The sequence below is a fragment of the Cryptomeria japonica genome, chromosome 6 (assembly GCF_030272615.1).
Source record: "Cryptomeria japonica chromosome 6, Sugi_1.0, whole genome shotgun sequence".
Classification (NCBI taxonomy): Eukaryota; Viridiplantae; Streptophyta; class Pinopsida; order Cupressales; family Cupressaceae; genus Cryptomeria; species Cryptomeria japonica.
Genome location: NC_081410.1, coordinates 165,477,290 through 165,495,729, shown reverse-complemented (window position 1 = coordinate 165,495,729; position 18,440 = coordinate 165,477,290). Strand labels below are relative to the sequence as shown.

Below are 18,440 nucleotides of genomic sequence, written 5' to 3'. Positions count from 1 at the left end.
TGGGGGAAGATACATCAAATCATGAACTATCCTTCAATTTATAAATGGTGAACACTTGATTGATCTTCAAAGTAGCATTGTGGATGGATACACACTTAAGGAGAGTATTCTGATTGACCCCAAGGAAGAAGATGTTGAGGATATCTCAATAATTCCTAATTTGGCAAAGGGAGGTGATTGCTATGATTCCAACCAAGGTATGGAAGTAATCGTCATATTTCAAATTTGTTGCATCCTACTATAACATTGCAAGATATTTGCCATCATTGAAAGCATTCTAAAGAAGGTGATCAAGGGAAGGATACAACTAGCAGTATAGGGCATTTTAAACTCTTTCCTTCAAACTTCTAAATGGTGAACTATTGATTGATCTTCAAAGTAGCATTGTGGATGTATATGCATTTAAGGAGAATATTCTGATTGACCTTAAGGATGGAGGTGTTGAGGATATCTCAACAGTTCCTAATTTGGAAAAGGGACACAATCACAGTGATTCCAACCTAAGGTATGGAAGTAATGACCATATTTCAAATATGTTGCATCCTACTATGTCATTGCAAGATTCTTGCCATCATGGAAAGCATTCTAAAGAAGGTAATAGAGTGAAGGATACAACTTGTATAGGGCATCTTGATTCTTTGATTCAAGTTCAAGATTGTGTTTCCATTTGGGACCCAAGGGATGTTTTAAGAGAAAGTTTTGATATCACTTGGATAGAAAGAAATCTCCTAAGAAATCACAAAGTATATTGTGTATTCTAACAAAGTTGTGAAAGATCATTGCTCAAAATTCATAGTTCACTCCTTGGAGCTAAATCCCACACTTGAAGACAAGGTTATAAATGATGGCTTAATGAAGCCAGTAACAACAGCATGTTAAATGCTAGATCATGGTTAGCAAATAGATGTCATTTTGATTCTATGACTAACATGGTATGGTGTTGTTGGAATCAAGATTCACACAAGTTTGCCCCCCTTGGATGGGTGAAAGAAAAGTTCACATGAATATCTGAGTAGCACACCAAAAGCGTGATGGGGTAACTCCAAGTTTGAGTATTTGTGCAAAGGATCATCAACAAGGTATGAAAGAAGATAGTGGTGATAGTATCCCACCATCAAATGATAGAGAGAACACTCTCAGAACAGTTATGGGTCTTATTTTCAACCTTGATGTTTTTGTCATAACCATTATCAGCCACATTACTTCATTTGCCTTTCAAGTGGATAAGCAGTTATTTTCAGTCATGGGGAGTGTTGTGACATTTTCACACATCGCCCCAATGCAAATGGGGATCCCCAGTTTTCACTTTTTAGGGTAGTGTTTTGGTGTTTAAGTTTTTTAGTCTTTGAGGAGTTTCGTTGGGTTTAGAGATGTCATCAAATCAATGTTTAAAATGTCTTGGCCAGGAAAAGCAAATAGGTCACCCTCACAATGTTAGAGTCAATATTGGTCTTCAAGTTGGTGCCAGAGTGGTTGGAAGGATATTCTGATACTACAAATGCGTTCAGACAGGTTAACAGAGAAGAATGCAACTTTGCGGGATGAAATCGGTGAACTTTCTATTTTTAGAAATTTGCTTTTTTGCTTTTTTTTATTTCTAGAAAGTGTCATTTTTAGCACTGACAGGTCAATTGGAGAAGTTTCTATTTTTAGGAGTTTCTATTTTTAGAAAGTGTCAGTATCAAAGGTTACTACTATGGAAAGGTACCATGAAAAGAAATTCCTCAAGGAAGTGTAGAAATTCCTATTCCAAGGATAAACCAAGCCTAAGGCAAAGTGGACAAATTCACTTGGAAAGAAAGAAAAATTTCACTTAAGGTTCGAATTTCCCAAGTTGAAGGTTAAGAAAACAAATCAACTTGGAAAGAAGAAATATCCACAAGGAGAAGAGAGAATCCACTTGGAGTTCGAAGTTCCCCAAGTTGAAGGTAAAGAGGAAAATCCACTTGGAGTTCGATTTTCCCAAGTAGAGGTGAGCAAAAGTTTCTAAGTCCTTGAGAATTCATTGTGAGGTAAAATGAAAAAAAATTCCACTTTGAAAATCCACTTGGAAGACGAATTTCCCAAGTGAAGAAGTAATTAAGGTTAAGTTGAAAATCCACATAGAGGTCGAAAATCCACTTCGAGGTAAAATGAATTTCATAAGGGCAAATTGCACCCTTTGAGTTTTTTGCAAATTGGTTGTTAATGAAATTTTTTTTTTTTTAAATCTCAATCTTTAAAACAAGCTTTTTCTTATAAATCGCCTATGAGAAGGCAAGGGTAAAAAGTTATCTTGTTTTTTTCAAAGAGAAATAAAAAAGGAAAAAAAAACACATAAAGCAATCTCCTTTAAAGGAAGCTTGCAAGCCTATGAAGAGGCAGCTATTCAACCATTCATACTCCAAGATTAATTACCTCTAAGGCAGAAAGAAAAGGTATTTCTCAGGAGCCAAAGGCAGAGATAAATTTGCAGTCAAGTTTCAAAATTCAATCAAAACTTGTCAGCATTGAAAGACAATTTCCATCAGCAGATTAAGTATTTCCAGACTTGAAAGGTCATTTCCAGATTTGAAAAGATTTTGAAAATATGTTTAGAGATGTATAAAGAGTGTGTATGATGGAGTTTATTTTATCATCACATTGTTCTTGATTCATAATGTTTTCTTTTCAGGTTCAATGCAAGGATGCTGCAAGGTGATGTGAAGACTTAACATCAAGAGGAATTCAAGATCTACACATGCAAGGAAGTGGATGATAGGCAACTATATTAGGAGAGGAAAACATTCATACTTCAAGAAGGAATACAAGAAGACCATCAAAGAAAGATCCAAGAGGATGAGGATCAACATCATGAAATGGTGAGACAATATCAAGGAATCCACAAGGATGATGAAGATGAAAGATTACTTTCAAAAGGAAATCAGCATGAAGATGAAGGATTTAGGGCATTGCAACCAACACATGAAGATTGCTCTTCAAGTTCAATAACTTCAAGACATCACAATGAAGACGAGGAAATTTGATAATCTTGAATTTCTTTCGGAAATCCAAGAACAGGAGTTGGTACAAAGAGGTGATCCTGGTTGAGAAATATTGCGACGTGGAGGTATCCCTACATCAAGTAAAGGAATTCAAGACTAAAGAAAGGATCAAGGATGAAATGCAGTACAAAGGAGAAAAATTCCCAAATATGAGAGTAAAATGTAAGAATGATTGAGAAGGAAAGATAGTTTCAGAAGAGATAATCAAAGTTAGAAGACTTGATCATCCAAAGACGGTGCAATTTGGGAAAAGGTCCAACATCTTTATCACAACAAGTAATTGGAAATGTTGAGTATAAAGAGATACTGCCTAAGGTATCAACACTTCTTCATGATGAGGAATCAAATCTGCAGGGCAAGCTGAGGTGGCATCCCAGTAATCAATCAACCAATCAAAGGGTTCGAAGTCAAGATGTCCAAGTACAATGAACCAAACTCAACAAGTGGAAGATATTAAATGATGTACAATGGCTCCTATTTTCTCATTGGTTATTTAAAGTATTGCAATTTTCTCATTGGCCAAAAGGAGTTTGTTGTAACAAACCCTAATTAGGGTTTTATTGTAAAATCTTGGCCATTGATTCAAGAATCAATCTAAGCCATTGGAATGTATTGAGCCCTAAGGCTCGAACTTCTCATTTGTAAAGGTGAATAGAGAGTAGCAGAGAATAGTGGCTAGACAATAGTTAGTAATTAGATAGTATAAGCAATTAGGTGTTAGAAGTAGAGTAGGAGAAAACCAAAAATTGTTGCCAAGGCTTGTGGAAATAAATACTTGATTTCATTGATGTTATGGTGGATCCTTGCGTATTATTTCAACTTGTTGCATGGTTTCTTGTTACTTCTCATAGTTTAAGTAAAGTTCATTGATTATGGTGAATGCTTATGAGGATATTGTGATGAATTCCTTGGTTCATACTTTTTGTGGTTTGCTGATTGTAAGTCACAATGTAAAGTTAGCCTGAACCTCGTAATTGTGCTAAGTTCGATTGTGAATATTTGTTCAAGTTGCACTAGCATTGGGTATTTGGGTGATATATCTGCAATGTGAAAATCTTTCATTTTCCTTAGAAGATTGCATTTGTCTTGCATAGTTGTTGTTATCATGGCGAAGCAAGGCTTGATTTGAAGGAGTTTTTCTATCTAAGTAACATTCATCGTCATAATTGATCTTAGAAGTGGCATAATCTTTCTAAACCCTTATCTCTTTTGCCTTTTTATTTTTCAAGCAGATTAGTTAGTTTCCACATTCCAGCATTGTTCATGTTCAACGTAAGTCCCCTTGTGATTCCAGCAAAATCACATCAACACACTTAGTCTATCCACAATATAAAGACAAGACCTGAGTATCAAAACCTTGGAGTCATCTCATTTGATCACATAGTTTAGCATCCAAGAGGTCTTTGTTCAAGAATACTTAGTATTTTATTCTGTGTTGCATAGTGTCATAAAAAACACATCAACAGGGAGGAGAATTTTTCATTTGCTGACTGCTAATAGACTATTTTTAGTTCTTGCATTGGTGTTCTCAGCCTCTACATTGCTCACATTTTTTATTTTTGGATGGAGGTTTCAGTTTGGCAGCTGTTGTACCATTTTCATGCTGCTGGTTCTTAATAAGAGTCTACAAATAGTTGATCTGAAATTCACCAACACGACTGTCTGGGCTAATGGGAAGCAAATGACAACTATACTTTATGTTGGTATGATCACATTTAGCCAATGTCATGAGGCTGAATTGACATGCTAGAAACACTGAGAGAAGTTGGGAACTCCAAGATACTATGTACAACAAAGGCAAAACTTCATCTTGCTCCTACTACTGATTTTGAACAGTAGAATAATTCTTTTTGCAAGCAGCCATCTACTTATCATGCTTGTGCTGATCACGGGAATAGAGAGTCTATGGACATACTAATGCTGGAGGGAGATAGTTATGCTCTTAAACTTTTGCATATGACACAATCTATGAGGATTTTTGTATCCTACAAGAACACAGTCAAAACTCATAGAGTTGTGTATGACAGGCACACAGAGAAAGTTGACCCAGAATGCTACTTCAAAGATACTTTCAGGGAGAAGGCATCTTTCGGATGTTTTCATTGGTTAGAGATTGATTTGGGATCTTGGCATTTCCAAGAAGGTCCAATCTAAAGGAGTTAGAGTTGAACCTACATTGCTTGAAGAGAAGTAATCTTTGCAAATGATAGACTATCATGCCCCTTTTCCGACTAAAAGTATAATTTAATAATTGAATTTAAGTTGTCCAAAAAGTAACTCTACTATTATAAAAAGAAAATTATATAGTATTATTAAATTATAAAGTACATCGAAGTGATTTTATAAAGTGCTATCAAAATTGTCACTAGGTCAGGGGGCACAATGAGATATTAAATTAAAAAGAAAACTAATTCCTAGAGACTTCTTTTGGAGGGCTAAAGATAGCAAACAAGTGAATATAAAAGGAGTTGGGCTTGAAGAAAAAAGCATCTATTTAATGCCAAAACCCCCTTTCTTTAAGACTGAGCTTTTGTATTCATCTTTTCGCCAAAGGACGAACACCCTCTTGGTGTCCAAATTGGATTTGGGAACAAAAACCCACCTATCAAGTAGAGGCAATTCCATCCAAGAATTACAGTTACGCAGAAAGATTGATTCAAGAGCATATTGAAGATTTTCAAAGTTGTCCCAAAAGAAAAGGATTTCCAGATTGCAATTGGTTTGTGGTTTTCCAAGTTCAATTATTTGGTTATTTGGACCTTTTATTCTAGTTCGGTGAATAGCAGGTTTCTATGAGTTTATATTTGCAAGCATTTATATATGGAATTACTATTTGTTGGTGCTCAGAATTAATAAACAGTCATTCCATAGCTGGTCATATCAACCTTTCGCTATATTTTTCATTGTACTTTATTTCAATCCCAGCCAAGGCTTTTTCAAAGTTTAATATTGGGTAGTGATTTAACTTTATAAATTTTAGAAGCCGATTATACAACCAGCTCAACTCATCCCAGGGTTACCTTTGGAGGCCCCATCGAAGTTGATTTTGATCCAACTGAGTGCAAGGGCCACCCATTGGACATCAACACGGGGATTAGTCAGGAGATCAACCTTCCCAACCCCATTAACAGGGGGATTTTAGAAACTGATTATATTGTGAGGTCGTATGATATTTAAAAATTAGGGAGAAGCTATTTTCAATTGATGATGTTTGGAGAGCCGTACATAGTACGGAAGTGTTGTGACGTTTTCACACATCGCCCCATTGCAAATGGGGCCCCCACTTTTTTTCTGCTTTCTTAGTTTTGAGTCTTTTTGCTATTTGCCTTTCATTTGAAGAAGTATGATCAGTCAAAAACTTATCAAGTTGAGTTACCTTTGATGTGAAAATTTGGCTAAGGCATGAAAATGATCTAGGCTGTCATTGCTCTCGGCACCCCCTATCATTGCTCTTGGCACCTTGTGTTTGATCACGATGAGGTATGAATGAAAGCAATTTTCGATCAAGTCTAGTTCAAATAAGATGATGGAAAGGTGGCTAAGTCTTGAACTCCACATGATGCTACATTCAATGTGAAATTTTGAAGATCAAAAATCAATTCAAGTGGTTGATGAAAAGCCTTTAATAAGAGTGGTCATACAAATGTGGTCATTCAAAATCAACACCTTGTGATGTGAAAAGTTCGATGAGATTCATTAAAACCAAGGCAGCCAGCATCACTACAATCAAGGTTTTTATGAGTTCTAAGCTAGGCGATCAATGATTTGAATGCAAAATTCCATGTATTTCACTAATGATCGATCGAGAGATATTTAATGAATGTGGTGAGTTTAGCAACAATATATCTGCTAACTCGATGAATGTGAAAGATTGCATTCAATGATGTAATGTTAATTGCACTAAGTGGCTCGATTTGTAGTAAGTGAAGCCTTACATAAAGGCATCATTAAATCACATTTAATGCTGGACCTCTAACTCCATGGATCAATTACAAGAGGATTAAAATCGAAGAAAGCAGGATTCGAGGTTTTGGTGGTCAAGTATGTAATGCAAGTGGTGTGTTTTACCTCCCAAGTGCCACGATTTTGAAATTATCATTGAATGAGGGTGGCAAAGCTTTTTTGTTCCAGTTGGACCTCATTAAGTGAGCGCCAAATTCGATACTTTCATTGCAATTATTTAATATTTGGCGCCTTGTAGTCGCTCTAATGCATTCAATCTATTAAGGTGGCGACTTTATTAAACCAAGCGATTTTGAATGATCATGATCTGATAACCTTATTGCAAATGACATTAAATGTAAGTGCCCAACGATTTGTGATGAGGTATCCAACTCCTAGAACAGCTATAAGCCCCAAATTGATCGTTTCATTTGATCAATTTGCAATCGATATTCCTTTTACTTGTGCAATTTGACTTTCAGCCTGATTACCAGTGACTTATTTTCATCAGCGAATTGCTTATTAGGGAGAGCGATCTGGTTTTGATTCTCATCTTACACACAGCGCTTCATAGGTGACAGCGATAACAAAGGCAGTGAACAAGAGCATGTCAATACTTCCAAAAGATTGCCTTTCATAAGTGAATTACTTTCATAGTACAGCGAATTTTCTTCATCTATGGCTGCAATCTTGATTGTGAATTAGTGCGATCGATGCACACACGTCATTCAAAAGAAGATCACTATAATAAGGCGATTTTCGGTGGTGAATTCGCAAGTGAATCGCCATTCTGATTGTATATGCAGTAAATTCATTTGGAGGCAGCAAATTCAAACTCTGAGCAAATTGCATTTTTTGACAGAGATTTTGGAAAGAGTGGCAACAACATTGCAAAGATGAATTACACTTAATCAAAATCCAGTGATAGGCGATTTTGTCAAAAGGAGATTGTTCAATCAGATGGCATTCGTGCAATTTGATCAGTGATCAGCGAATTCACTCTCATATGCATCAACTTTGTCAACATCAACATATCTATGGGCAGCGAATTAAAGTGAAGGATAATACACAGTGGCAAAGTGATTCAAGTTTGACATCCAGCGAACTCTTTACTGATCACAATTTGCATTTCATCAGCCACAGCGAATCACTTCATCAACCAAAAGGCAATTTGACCAAAAGAGGCAATCAAACTAACATAATCAGTCTATTTTTTAAGTGATTCAAGGTCTGAAATAAGGTGCATCTCATCATTTTTATATAAAATCAGACCTCATTTCGCGACTGATCCAGCTTCTTATTCATTATCTTCATAATGCTTTTGTTTTCACAATCATGATTAAGGTATATTCGTTGTCTTGCAGGTCTGATATAGGGAGTCAGTATGGAGAATAAGGAGGAGATCAACATAACTCTATCATTGTATCGAGCAAAGCAAGGAGGCAGGGTGCTCCACCTAATTAACACTCTGTATACACCTAAAAATGGTCTGAATATAGTTAATTAAATAAGCAATTATTTAATTAATCCCCCTCCCCAATTTAATTGAATTCATTAGCAATTTGATTGAATTCTTCCACTCATCTACTTATTAATAAATCTAAGGATTCATTTAATAGGTTCATTTCAATAGTCCCCTTTGATTAATTAATTCAAATTAATTAATCCCTCCCCATTTAAATTCATTTCTTCTAATCTTCTAATCAATTAAAACAAATCAATTTATGAGTTGTTGAAAGTTAATTAGTCTTTTCCTATTATTTGAATTTTTAAATTCGAATTACCCACATGCCTCCTTATCCTAACCTCCTATGGTGTGGATACTCTCCCCTTGAGACACATGGCATTCTTGGGCCACATGTCCCCTCTCTTGGAAGCCCCTTGACACTTGTCACCATAGAGATGACAAATGTCCCCTTTCCTCCAACCTCTTTTCCAACCTCCTCCAATTTCACCATTGATATCTTCAGACTCAATCTTGACTGTTGATTCCTACCACCTCACCCCTGGCCTTGGAAATCCTATAAATATCTCCCATTTTGGAGCAATAATGATCCCATCTCATTTGCATTTTAGGCATTGTTACTATAGGCATAATATCTCTTAGCATATCATTTGAGCATTGTTATTATAGGCAATTGCATCTTAGATCTAGCTTAATTTGATCATTTTCTAGCATAATTGTTGAATCATGTAGCTTAATCATTCTCTTTTCTAGCTTAATTGCATCATTATCATTTCAAATCCTCCATCTAGGTGTAGTCAAGTCATTGGAATTTGCTTATCCAGATCTAAGAGCAAATCCACACTCGCATCTCGTAGGAGGCGATAGATCGCTTTGCCATGGTTTTATCTTTCTTTGTTTTAAATTTGCTAACCATGCTTGTAATGATCTATTGAGTGTTTTGTGTTGCAGCTGCAGGTATCACACTTCACAGGCACAACACACTCCAACATTCATCAGTATTCAAGAGATGAAGATCAGCTCCAGGATGAAGGAAGACAAAATCCATCTTAGCAACGACACCACCCATCCAAGGCAATGACACCATCCGTCCTAAGTGAAGACAAGAACCAAGAACATGATCAACATGATGATTCATTGCAACACTTCAAGTCTTAGAAGGATACAAGGAGGCTGCTCGAAGGAAAGAATTTCACAAAGCACACTTCAATTGAGGAGCAAGATTGACCCTCATCAAGCACTCAAGGATAAAATTTTCACAATCTTGAATTTCCTTCGGAAATCCAAGAATCATTGCCGATATAGCCAGATGAAGCTCAAGAATGCAAGTGATTAAGACGAGATATTTTCAGAAGAGTTAATCAAAGTTTGAAGATCAACTTGAGCCATCATCATCACATCAAGAGCCTGGACATGTTGAGTAGCAAGAGATATGCCTCATTCATTCACACACTTGTGATGAGTCACAAAGAGCGAGATGAGGTGGCCCCTAGTCATAATTTATCCAATCATATCATTTCATGATAAGGCATCCAGATTCAATGAACTTGATTCATCCTACAAAGAAGATAACTACTACATGGGCACAAAGTTCAATGCACCTACCACTGTCATTGATTGGTTGGATTTTCACAGAAGGACATGTGTCCCATCAATTGTAATTTTGTCATTGGTCAAGCATTAAATGCTTTGCAATGGGTGTAACAAACCCTAATTAAGGTTTCTATCTTTTGATCTTGGCCATTGATTGTGAATCAATCTAAGCCACTAAATTGTAATGAGAGCACTATATAAGGCTCCACTTCTTCATTTGAATAGTGAATCGTTAATAGTAGCAATTCAAGAGTAGAGAATAATTAGAGTAGAGTAGAAAGAGAAGGCAAAGATTGTTGCCAATACATTGTTGCAAAAGACATGTAAACTTCATTGAAGATATGGTTAAATTGATATGTTGATTCAACAATTTGCGTGGTCTCTACTTCTCAATTTGATTTCCATGTTGTTTAGATGAATGAAAAAACTGTGTATGATTAATGGTGAAATTCGTATATCCATAATACCAACACTTTGTCAATGGTAAAGTGCCTTGCGTAGTCAACTGGATCTATTTAGCCAAGCTTAACTTCAATTATCATTCCTTCATTGATATGCATCAAGTTGATGGTGTCTATGCTTGTGGTAGTGATTTGAAAATCATAAAGCTATTCTTATGAGATTGCACTAGCCTTGTGGAGATGTTCATAGCATGTCAAAGCAAGACTTAGTTTGGGTTTCACCAAAGATTGTCCTTTGCTCTTACATTCCTAGAGTTAGAGTAGCCTTCCTAAACCTTATCCTTTTTCCCTTTTTTTGTCAAATCAAGTTAATCCCACATTCCAACATCATTCGAGCACTCAAGCATTCAACATAAGTCCACCTTGTAAACCCAGCAATATCACATCATGTACAACTGAGTCTATCCAAGAGCACATCAAGACATGACATTCAAGAACCTGGGAGTTGTCCCACTTGATCACGCAGCTTAGCATTTGGGAGTCTTTGTTCAAGAAAGGATAGAATACTTAGTATTTTATTCTGTGTTGCATAGTGCGTAAAAACACCATCAACAGGAAGCAATACAGTTTCATATTTTGAAAGGATCTAAAACATAAAGAAAAAGCACAGCATAGTCTAAGTTTTCCATAGCATTCTCTAGTAAATCCGTGGAGTCTTTGGGAGAGAATCAGCTTCTTGTGGGCCCCAACATGGCTGGTGACTAAGGTAACAAGGCTTGACAAACCTAACACAGCTTATTTGGAATTGTTTGTGGCTGACCAATAATAGGTCACAGCTTGCAAACTTCATATAGCATGCACTTCACCCAATCGCAACACTAAAGAACAGATTTCTACCAGCAAAATGATAAAGTATAACAACAACTAAGTATTGAGCCATAGCCAAGCTACCAGCCATTCCATATGTGGAGGTGTGAAAGACTTAAACAGACTTGAGTCACAGCATATTGGGTTTGTACAGTCACGCTTATTATGTCTATCATAGCCACTTATTATGGTTAACTTTGATTTGCTAGTACCTATACTTGAGTATTCATATCTACAAGGGGTACCTGTTGCACTAATTGAAGGGGGGCTTAGCATCAAAAAATTAATGAGGATTGCAATCATTTTGTGAGTGGCAGTAGTTGCTGGCTATAACACTATTTAATAACAGAAGTTTATCATTAGTCTACTGTGACAAATCTATCAACCTTGAGTTAGATTTCAGCCAATTATAATATTCAAAGGTTGTTATTATTCAATTCAAAATATGGTCTTTTGTAGCTAGTCACTCATTCTAGGTATTTTTATAATTTATGTTCTTTGCCAACTGTTTGACAGAAATCCAAAACATGAAAATATAAGAGTACCCATTACTTCCATGTTTCAATCAATGTTATATTTCTGCTGCTTTGAAAATATTATACTTTCACATCATTGTTGTCACTTGTATCTGTAAAAACAAAATAATTGCACATATCCAAAAGAGGGAGATTACAGCCTGGGACTTTGAATTGCTTTCCTTTGAAGTGGCGTGTCCCTCCTATAAGGTGGCACACCTTACCATTGATAAACAAAAAAAAATGAACTTTCATTCTTTTATATTGTTATGCACCATTGTCATTGTGCACACCTGTACCCAAGATATTAGACTTTTCAAAACTTCTGCTTCTTTAAATTGGTGCACATCCAATCTTGGACAAGCATTTCATAATCCTACGAGGGTTAGAAAAGAACCAACAAGACACTGTGAAGCAGATAAGATTCTAAAACATATCGAGGGTAGGAAAATGAAGATATTAATTTATAAGCATGACACAAGATGAAGTTTTTGTATGGGTACAACACCTTGCAAATTTGAAGAAAGCACTTCCTCATCCACTATTTTGTTTTCTGTTGTTGCAAAAGTAACAATTTAAAACACCAAAAAGATGTAATTGCTGGTGTTGATTATAAAAATGTTTCAAGTTATTGATTCCAAGGAATTCATAAAAGTCCAAAAACTCTTAAATTATGTATGGTGTATCCAATTTGAAACATGATAACACTTTATTTTAAATGTTTGACTCTTATTTAGCATCATCTAAGCTACATTTTAGATTTTCTATTAATGTATGTATAGTCATTTTTCTCATATTTTTCTGGAACTTACAGACTTCTACATTTTTTTCATTTCCCTTACCTCCCATATCTCTTGTGCCTGGTAACTATGATGCGAGCATCATATTTTCTAGGCTTTCAAGAGAGAAAGTTATAAAATGCCTCACTGATGAGCTATTAACTTGCTTGATTAAGTAACTTGGTTGAAAGTATTGGTAGAACTGACAGCGTTAATGCTATCCACAGAGTTATGATCTATTGGAAAGAGGGTGCACTTCTCGAAACAATGACAGGTTCAAATTCCAAGCGGTATGCTCCAGGTAGATGTCTTTCTATTTCAGCTTGACAGGTAAGTTAGTTCCGTGATCCATTATCAGGATGTACAGAGAAAGAGCAGAGATCCTGATGATGGATCATGGAGTGTGATCCAAAACATCAATGGAAAAAGTTTTTATGCAGTAAAATCCAGAAACATTCGGTATCCAGTATTATGGACTGTGGAAATTTAATGTATTTAAGTTAGTCAACTGTTAAACTAGGGACTATTGTAATGTTCGAATTTTGTTTTAGAAACAAAACAAATACCTAGCACTGTCTGTAGACGCAAATACAGTAAGTCATTATAAACTACCTTAAGCGGAAAAACTGCTCTCTAGTTAATCAAGACTGATCTTAAAAATAGCTTACCTGCACAGCAATGGTAATCACACCAATGCCTTTGCATATTAAAATGTTATCTTTGACAAATTTCTTTAACTGATCAAATCGACCAGTGGGGTCTTCAGGAACATACTGCAGAAAATTCCATGATTATCAATAACATCAAAGCTATGATATTCCATGGCACAATAAACTGAAACAAACATTGCATAATCAGAAAGAGAACATTTTTTTTTCTTTTTTCCTTGTTATGAATACATTAACCACTGAAAAAGAACATATACTTACATCTTCCCACTTCTTGTTTACAAATATGTAGAAACAAGCCCCACCTTGAAGAATCAGTAACGATGTAACAAAAAACATGTACTGAAAAAATTAAGGAAGATATGTAAAATAAAAACATCTTCGACTATAAAATATAATGACTAAGCGACCTCGCACATGAATGCAAATGTGTACAGAAATGATTAATTTTGCCTTATCTTTGGAGCGTACATGAAAATTTTGCAGTTGCTTATCAAAATGATTTGATTCCGTAGTGTATTGTGTTATCGATAAAATGTTCACTCATCTAAGTATTCTACAGTGAGATGAATTCAGACACAATTTCAAGAAACCACCTCTAGTATCCAATCCTAGGCAAATATAATCATGATAAGATCAAAGACACAAAGCTCTTGAAACAAGACATACCAGCTCAAGCTTTTAAAACAAGCAAAATGGTTATACATTAGAAATTTAACAGTTACTAGACATTAGACTTCTTTCAAGGGGTTTTATTTTTATAACTAAATGATTTGTTATTGGATCCTTTTATGGAATGTCAAGGGAACATTCCCAGATAAAACAGTTCTTTGATTAATTTTCCACAGTTTACCACTGTATATCTTTTTGATACTGGCATGATCTCTTGGTGGACCGATATTCTTTCAGTCTAATAAATCCTATGATTTTATTGTTTATCATTCCCATACAAGCAAGAGGCATTTGAACATCAATTTTGTGTAAAAACTCAATTAAGAATCATCGGTTAGGGCTAACCACATTGTCATGCTTCTGGATCAGACCACAATTAGCATTGTTTGGAACTGCATTTTACATCTGTCTATGGAATTCTACAACAGATGAAAGCTAAGAATGCTTCCATTACTGTCTAGTTCATGAGGAATATATCAGATCCAATTTGTCTTTTATAGTCTATAAAGTTTGTTAGGCAACATTATTGCCAGTGATAACTTAAGGAAACTCCCTCCCCCCTTAAATATATGTATAAAATCCTAACCTAGAATCTGCATTATAACTCCTAGAGATCCAAAACCATTCTCAAACATCTTGAAACTACATACATGAAATATAACTTGAAGTATAAGGAAGTCCCTATACTTACATGTTTATTTCATGTATATAACCTTTACCTAGCCTACAATTATGTACTATTAATGGCAAATTATTTTAGATTTGTACTATAACTTAAAAAAATTAGGCAAATCAGATCTAATCTTCTATCAAAATTATTCAAATAATGTGGCAAAATAGTCAAGCTCAAAATTCTAAAAAAATAAATGCTCTAGCAATTTGACCACAACTAAAAAAATTATTTTTAGCTGTGGTGGTCCTAGTCACCTTAAATACTATACAATTCACCAAATTTTGATTTTTGCGATTTCAACTATTTGCCAGTTGGAAAATATTTGACACTAAAAAAATCCCTAATTATTGCCGACTCTGTGCCATGTTTTAGATGTGTTTAATTTCAAATACTTTCAGACCAAAATGGTGTTTAAAGGTGAAACAATCTTCTTCTTTTTGAGGTCCAAATATGATCCCAAGTCTTTCTTGTGTATATTACTGATGATATTGTCCATTTCTATAATATTTAAAATAAACAATCTTATAAAATCCCAAGGGTAAACTTGATGGAAAGTGAAGCAAAGCAAAAGACAAGGAAAATCAGATAAGCATAAAACCAGAGAGCAATGAAAAAGGACCAAAACCTATATAACTGGGTTTTGCAAGAACCCTAGCCTAACCCAAGCCAGTTCAAGTTCTGATCCTAGTCACACAAACAAGCACCGTTATACCCTTGGCAAGCCTCACCAGAAATACTGCAGCAAGCATATAGCACCACTCAATATAATAGCAGCAAAAGTAATTGCAATATACCCAGAAGTTCCCTTTTGCTTAGGTTGTCTTCACTCTCTATGACTGATCCAATTCTGGCAGCATGTACCTACTACACAAAACCATGTACAAACACAATCCCAAGCACTTGATTTATAGGCAATGGGCAAACTACAAAACAAGGAACGTATTCCAATAATATAGGCCCAAAACCATGAGTCAAACTTGGTCAACACCTCTCCAATTAGACCCATGCATCCCACCTCACGAATGCATACTCCATGAATAGATTGCAACTCCTCCATGAGATTCTTGATCCTTACAATCAAAGAGTCCACCAAGTCAAACCATGCAATCTGTTGCACCCCTACAAAACTCAATGTGCATACTTGTTTTTTTTAATTTGTCATCAAGATTGATTGTTGTTGTGCATTAACCCAATTCAATTTGTGATCTTCCCCATCAATTGGCAAAGTTTTCATTTCTTGTTCTTGGTTTTACGACTAACAACTATTGCAAGATGATGAAAGTTGCAACTATTCAATATGAAGTGATGACAAGGTTCAAGATGATGTCAATGTCATCGGCAAAAGAAGGAATGGAGAGATGCAAAGTCAATTTTTTTCTCCACCTTGGCAAGTGTGACTCAAACTTCTGCCTAGTAGCCATAATGAAAGTGGTGAACATAGCTGGGAATGTGCCTAGAGTGGCTAAATCACTCAAATCTTCCACACAAAAGACAAAAAGTGGCACAAGTACCATAAAGTTCCATTTTCAATGAGTGAATATTGGCAAACATTGGTGCACACTTTTAGTGGATCAACCATTTTCAAATCTCTACCTAAGTTTGCAAAATTCTCTTAAAAGGAGGAAAATTCTGCCACACGCGACATAGCCGTACTTTTGTAGTGGCTTTGCCACTTAAAAGTTGAAACTTCTAGTTCACATCTTTTACATGGCAAGAGCAGTCAAAGTCCTGCCTAGGGTTATGGTACAAGTGAGCAAAATGTCTGCTTTGGTTTAAGTGATGGATATTTCCACCTTGGATGAGAGGAAAAGTAGCAAACTTGTCATAACCATGTTTTGGGACAGACTTCACCATGTTTTTACTTCAAATAGTGTGGGTAGACATAAATGAACTGTGCACCCCAAAGGTTTTAGCCCAATCTAAGTGTTTTTTACTTGATGAAAACATGGTAAAACTAGATAAAGCATGCATCATAGAGGAAACAGCCATTTTAAAAGACTTTAAACATGGCTAAAATAGTTATAAGTGTGTGCATAGCAGGGAAAGTTGACAACAGTTGACAAGTGGTTGAAGTAGTGCTAAGGTGCCCCTATGGAGTGAGAAAAGTCTAGTAAATTGCAGGATCAGCAAAAGTTGTCTAGTAGTAAAGGTATTGATGTGTTTTTTATGCACTTTGAACACAGAATAAAATACTAAGTATTCTATCCTCTCTTGAACAAGAAAACCTTATATGCTAAAAGACATGATCAAATAAGATAACCCCAAGGTTTCTATAGTCAGGTCTTGACAATGCAAATGGATAGACTCAATCGAAATTATGTGATATGCTGGTATCACAAAGGGACTTACGTTTATGAATCATGGCTGGAACTTGCAAACTAACTCAAACTCAAACAAAGATCAAAAGGAAAGGGTTTAGGAAACCTATGCTAATCCTAAGGACAATGATGACAATAGATGATGCTCTAATAGACAAACTCCTTCAAACCAAGATTTGCTTCGTCATGATACAACTACACAAAACTGATGCGATCTCCTAAGGTAGTGAATGATTTTCATTATTGCAAATATTCATACAAATACCCAATAATGGCGCAACTTAAACAAATATCCACAATTGAACTTATCCACAACAACAAGGTTCAAGCTAACTTTACACTATAGCTTACAATCATCAAACCACAAAAAGTGTGAACCAAGTAATTTATCAAATGTATCCACATTTCTCCATCAAGATCAATGAACTTAAATTAAACTCAAAGAAGTAGAAACCATGCAAAATGTCAAAATAACACACAAAATCCACCTTATCTTCAATTAAAGTAGTATGTTTATTCCATCAAGTCTTGGCAACAATATTTGTCTTCCCTCCTACTCTACTTTAACCAATGAGAAAATTACATTTATTAGGACACATGTCCCTCTTTTAATGTGAACCAATGTGAAAATAGGTTAGGTATTGAGAGCAATGAAAAGGTGACAAGGTTAGTTGTGCATATAAATTCATAAAACTAATGAAAACATGAAATACAAATAAACTTATACCTTTCTTACTCCCTCCAATTGAGCTTGAAGTGGAAAGCACCTTTCTCCACTTGATTTTCTCCTTTGACTAGAGGGATGTGGATTGCTCACCAAGATACATAACAATATGATGGATTATATGGATTGGATGAGACTAAATTTGAGCATAATATGGGTATGATGGATGATTTCTTGGACTCAACTGGACAACATGACAATATGAATGAAGTGGATGGATTGTGAAGGGTAGGGACTCCAATTTACAGATTTGAGGGGCCCAAAATGGATAGTTGAGATTGAAAGGAGATGGAGGGCCAAGATTGAGGGAAAGTGAAGTGGCTTGGAGAGGACAAGTGGGAGATCCAAGAGATCCTTGCCATAAAGGCATTTCTTGTCTCCACACTTCTCAAGTACAAGGGGAAGAGATCCCCAAGCACACTGGGAAGAGGAGAAAGGAATTAAAAATTCCTTGAAAATAGAGAGCCTTGGAAGAATAAAGGATAAAAGGAATTAAAAATACCTTGGGAGGAGGGGGCATGGGGAGACTCAAGGAATTCAAAATTCCTTGGATAAACAAAGGTGGGTGGCATTTAAGGTTGAAAGATGAGATAGAAAGGTCATTTATGGCAAGAAGTTGACCACTCCCTAATCATGAAGATTAGGAATGTGCAAGTGGTTAATCAGAGGATTAGGTGAGATAATGAAGGATTAAGAGAGAACATGGGTGAGTTAGGAGGATGACATGAGAGAAAATGAGTGGAGGAATTTAAAATTAGAAGAAATGATGATGATGATGATTAGACCTTGATTAATTAGGC

General features: G+C 35.7%; 1 protein-coding gene across 1 annotated transcript in view; it reads right to left on the bottom strand.

Moving 5' to 3' along the window:
- Positions 1–18,440, bottom strand: part of LOC131033300 (tetraspanin-19) — an 81,230-nt gene that overhangs the window by 2,513 nt on the left and 60,277 nt on the right. The window contains exons 3-4 of the mRNA XM_057964486.2: positions 13,515–13,595; positions 13,254–13,358 (exon numbers count right to left, since the gene is read on the bottom strand). Of these exons, the coding sequence (XP_057820469.2) occupies positions 13,254–13,358; positions 13,515–13,595 (186 nt within the window). The remainder of the gene's footprint in view (positions 1–13,253; positions 13,359–13,514; positions 13,596–18,440) is intronic.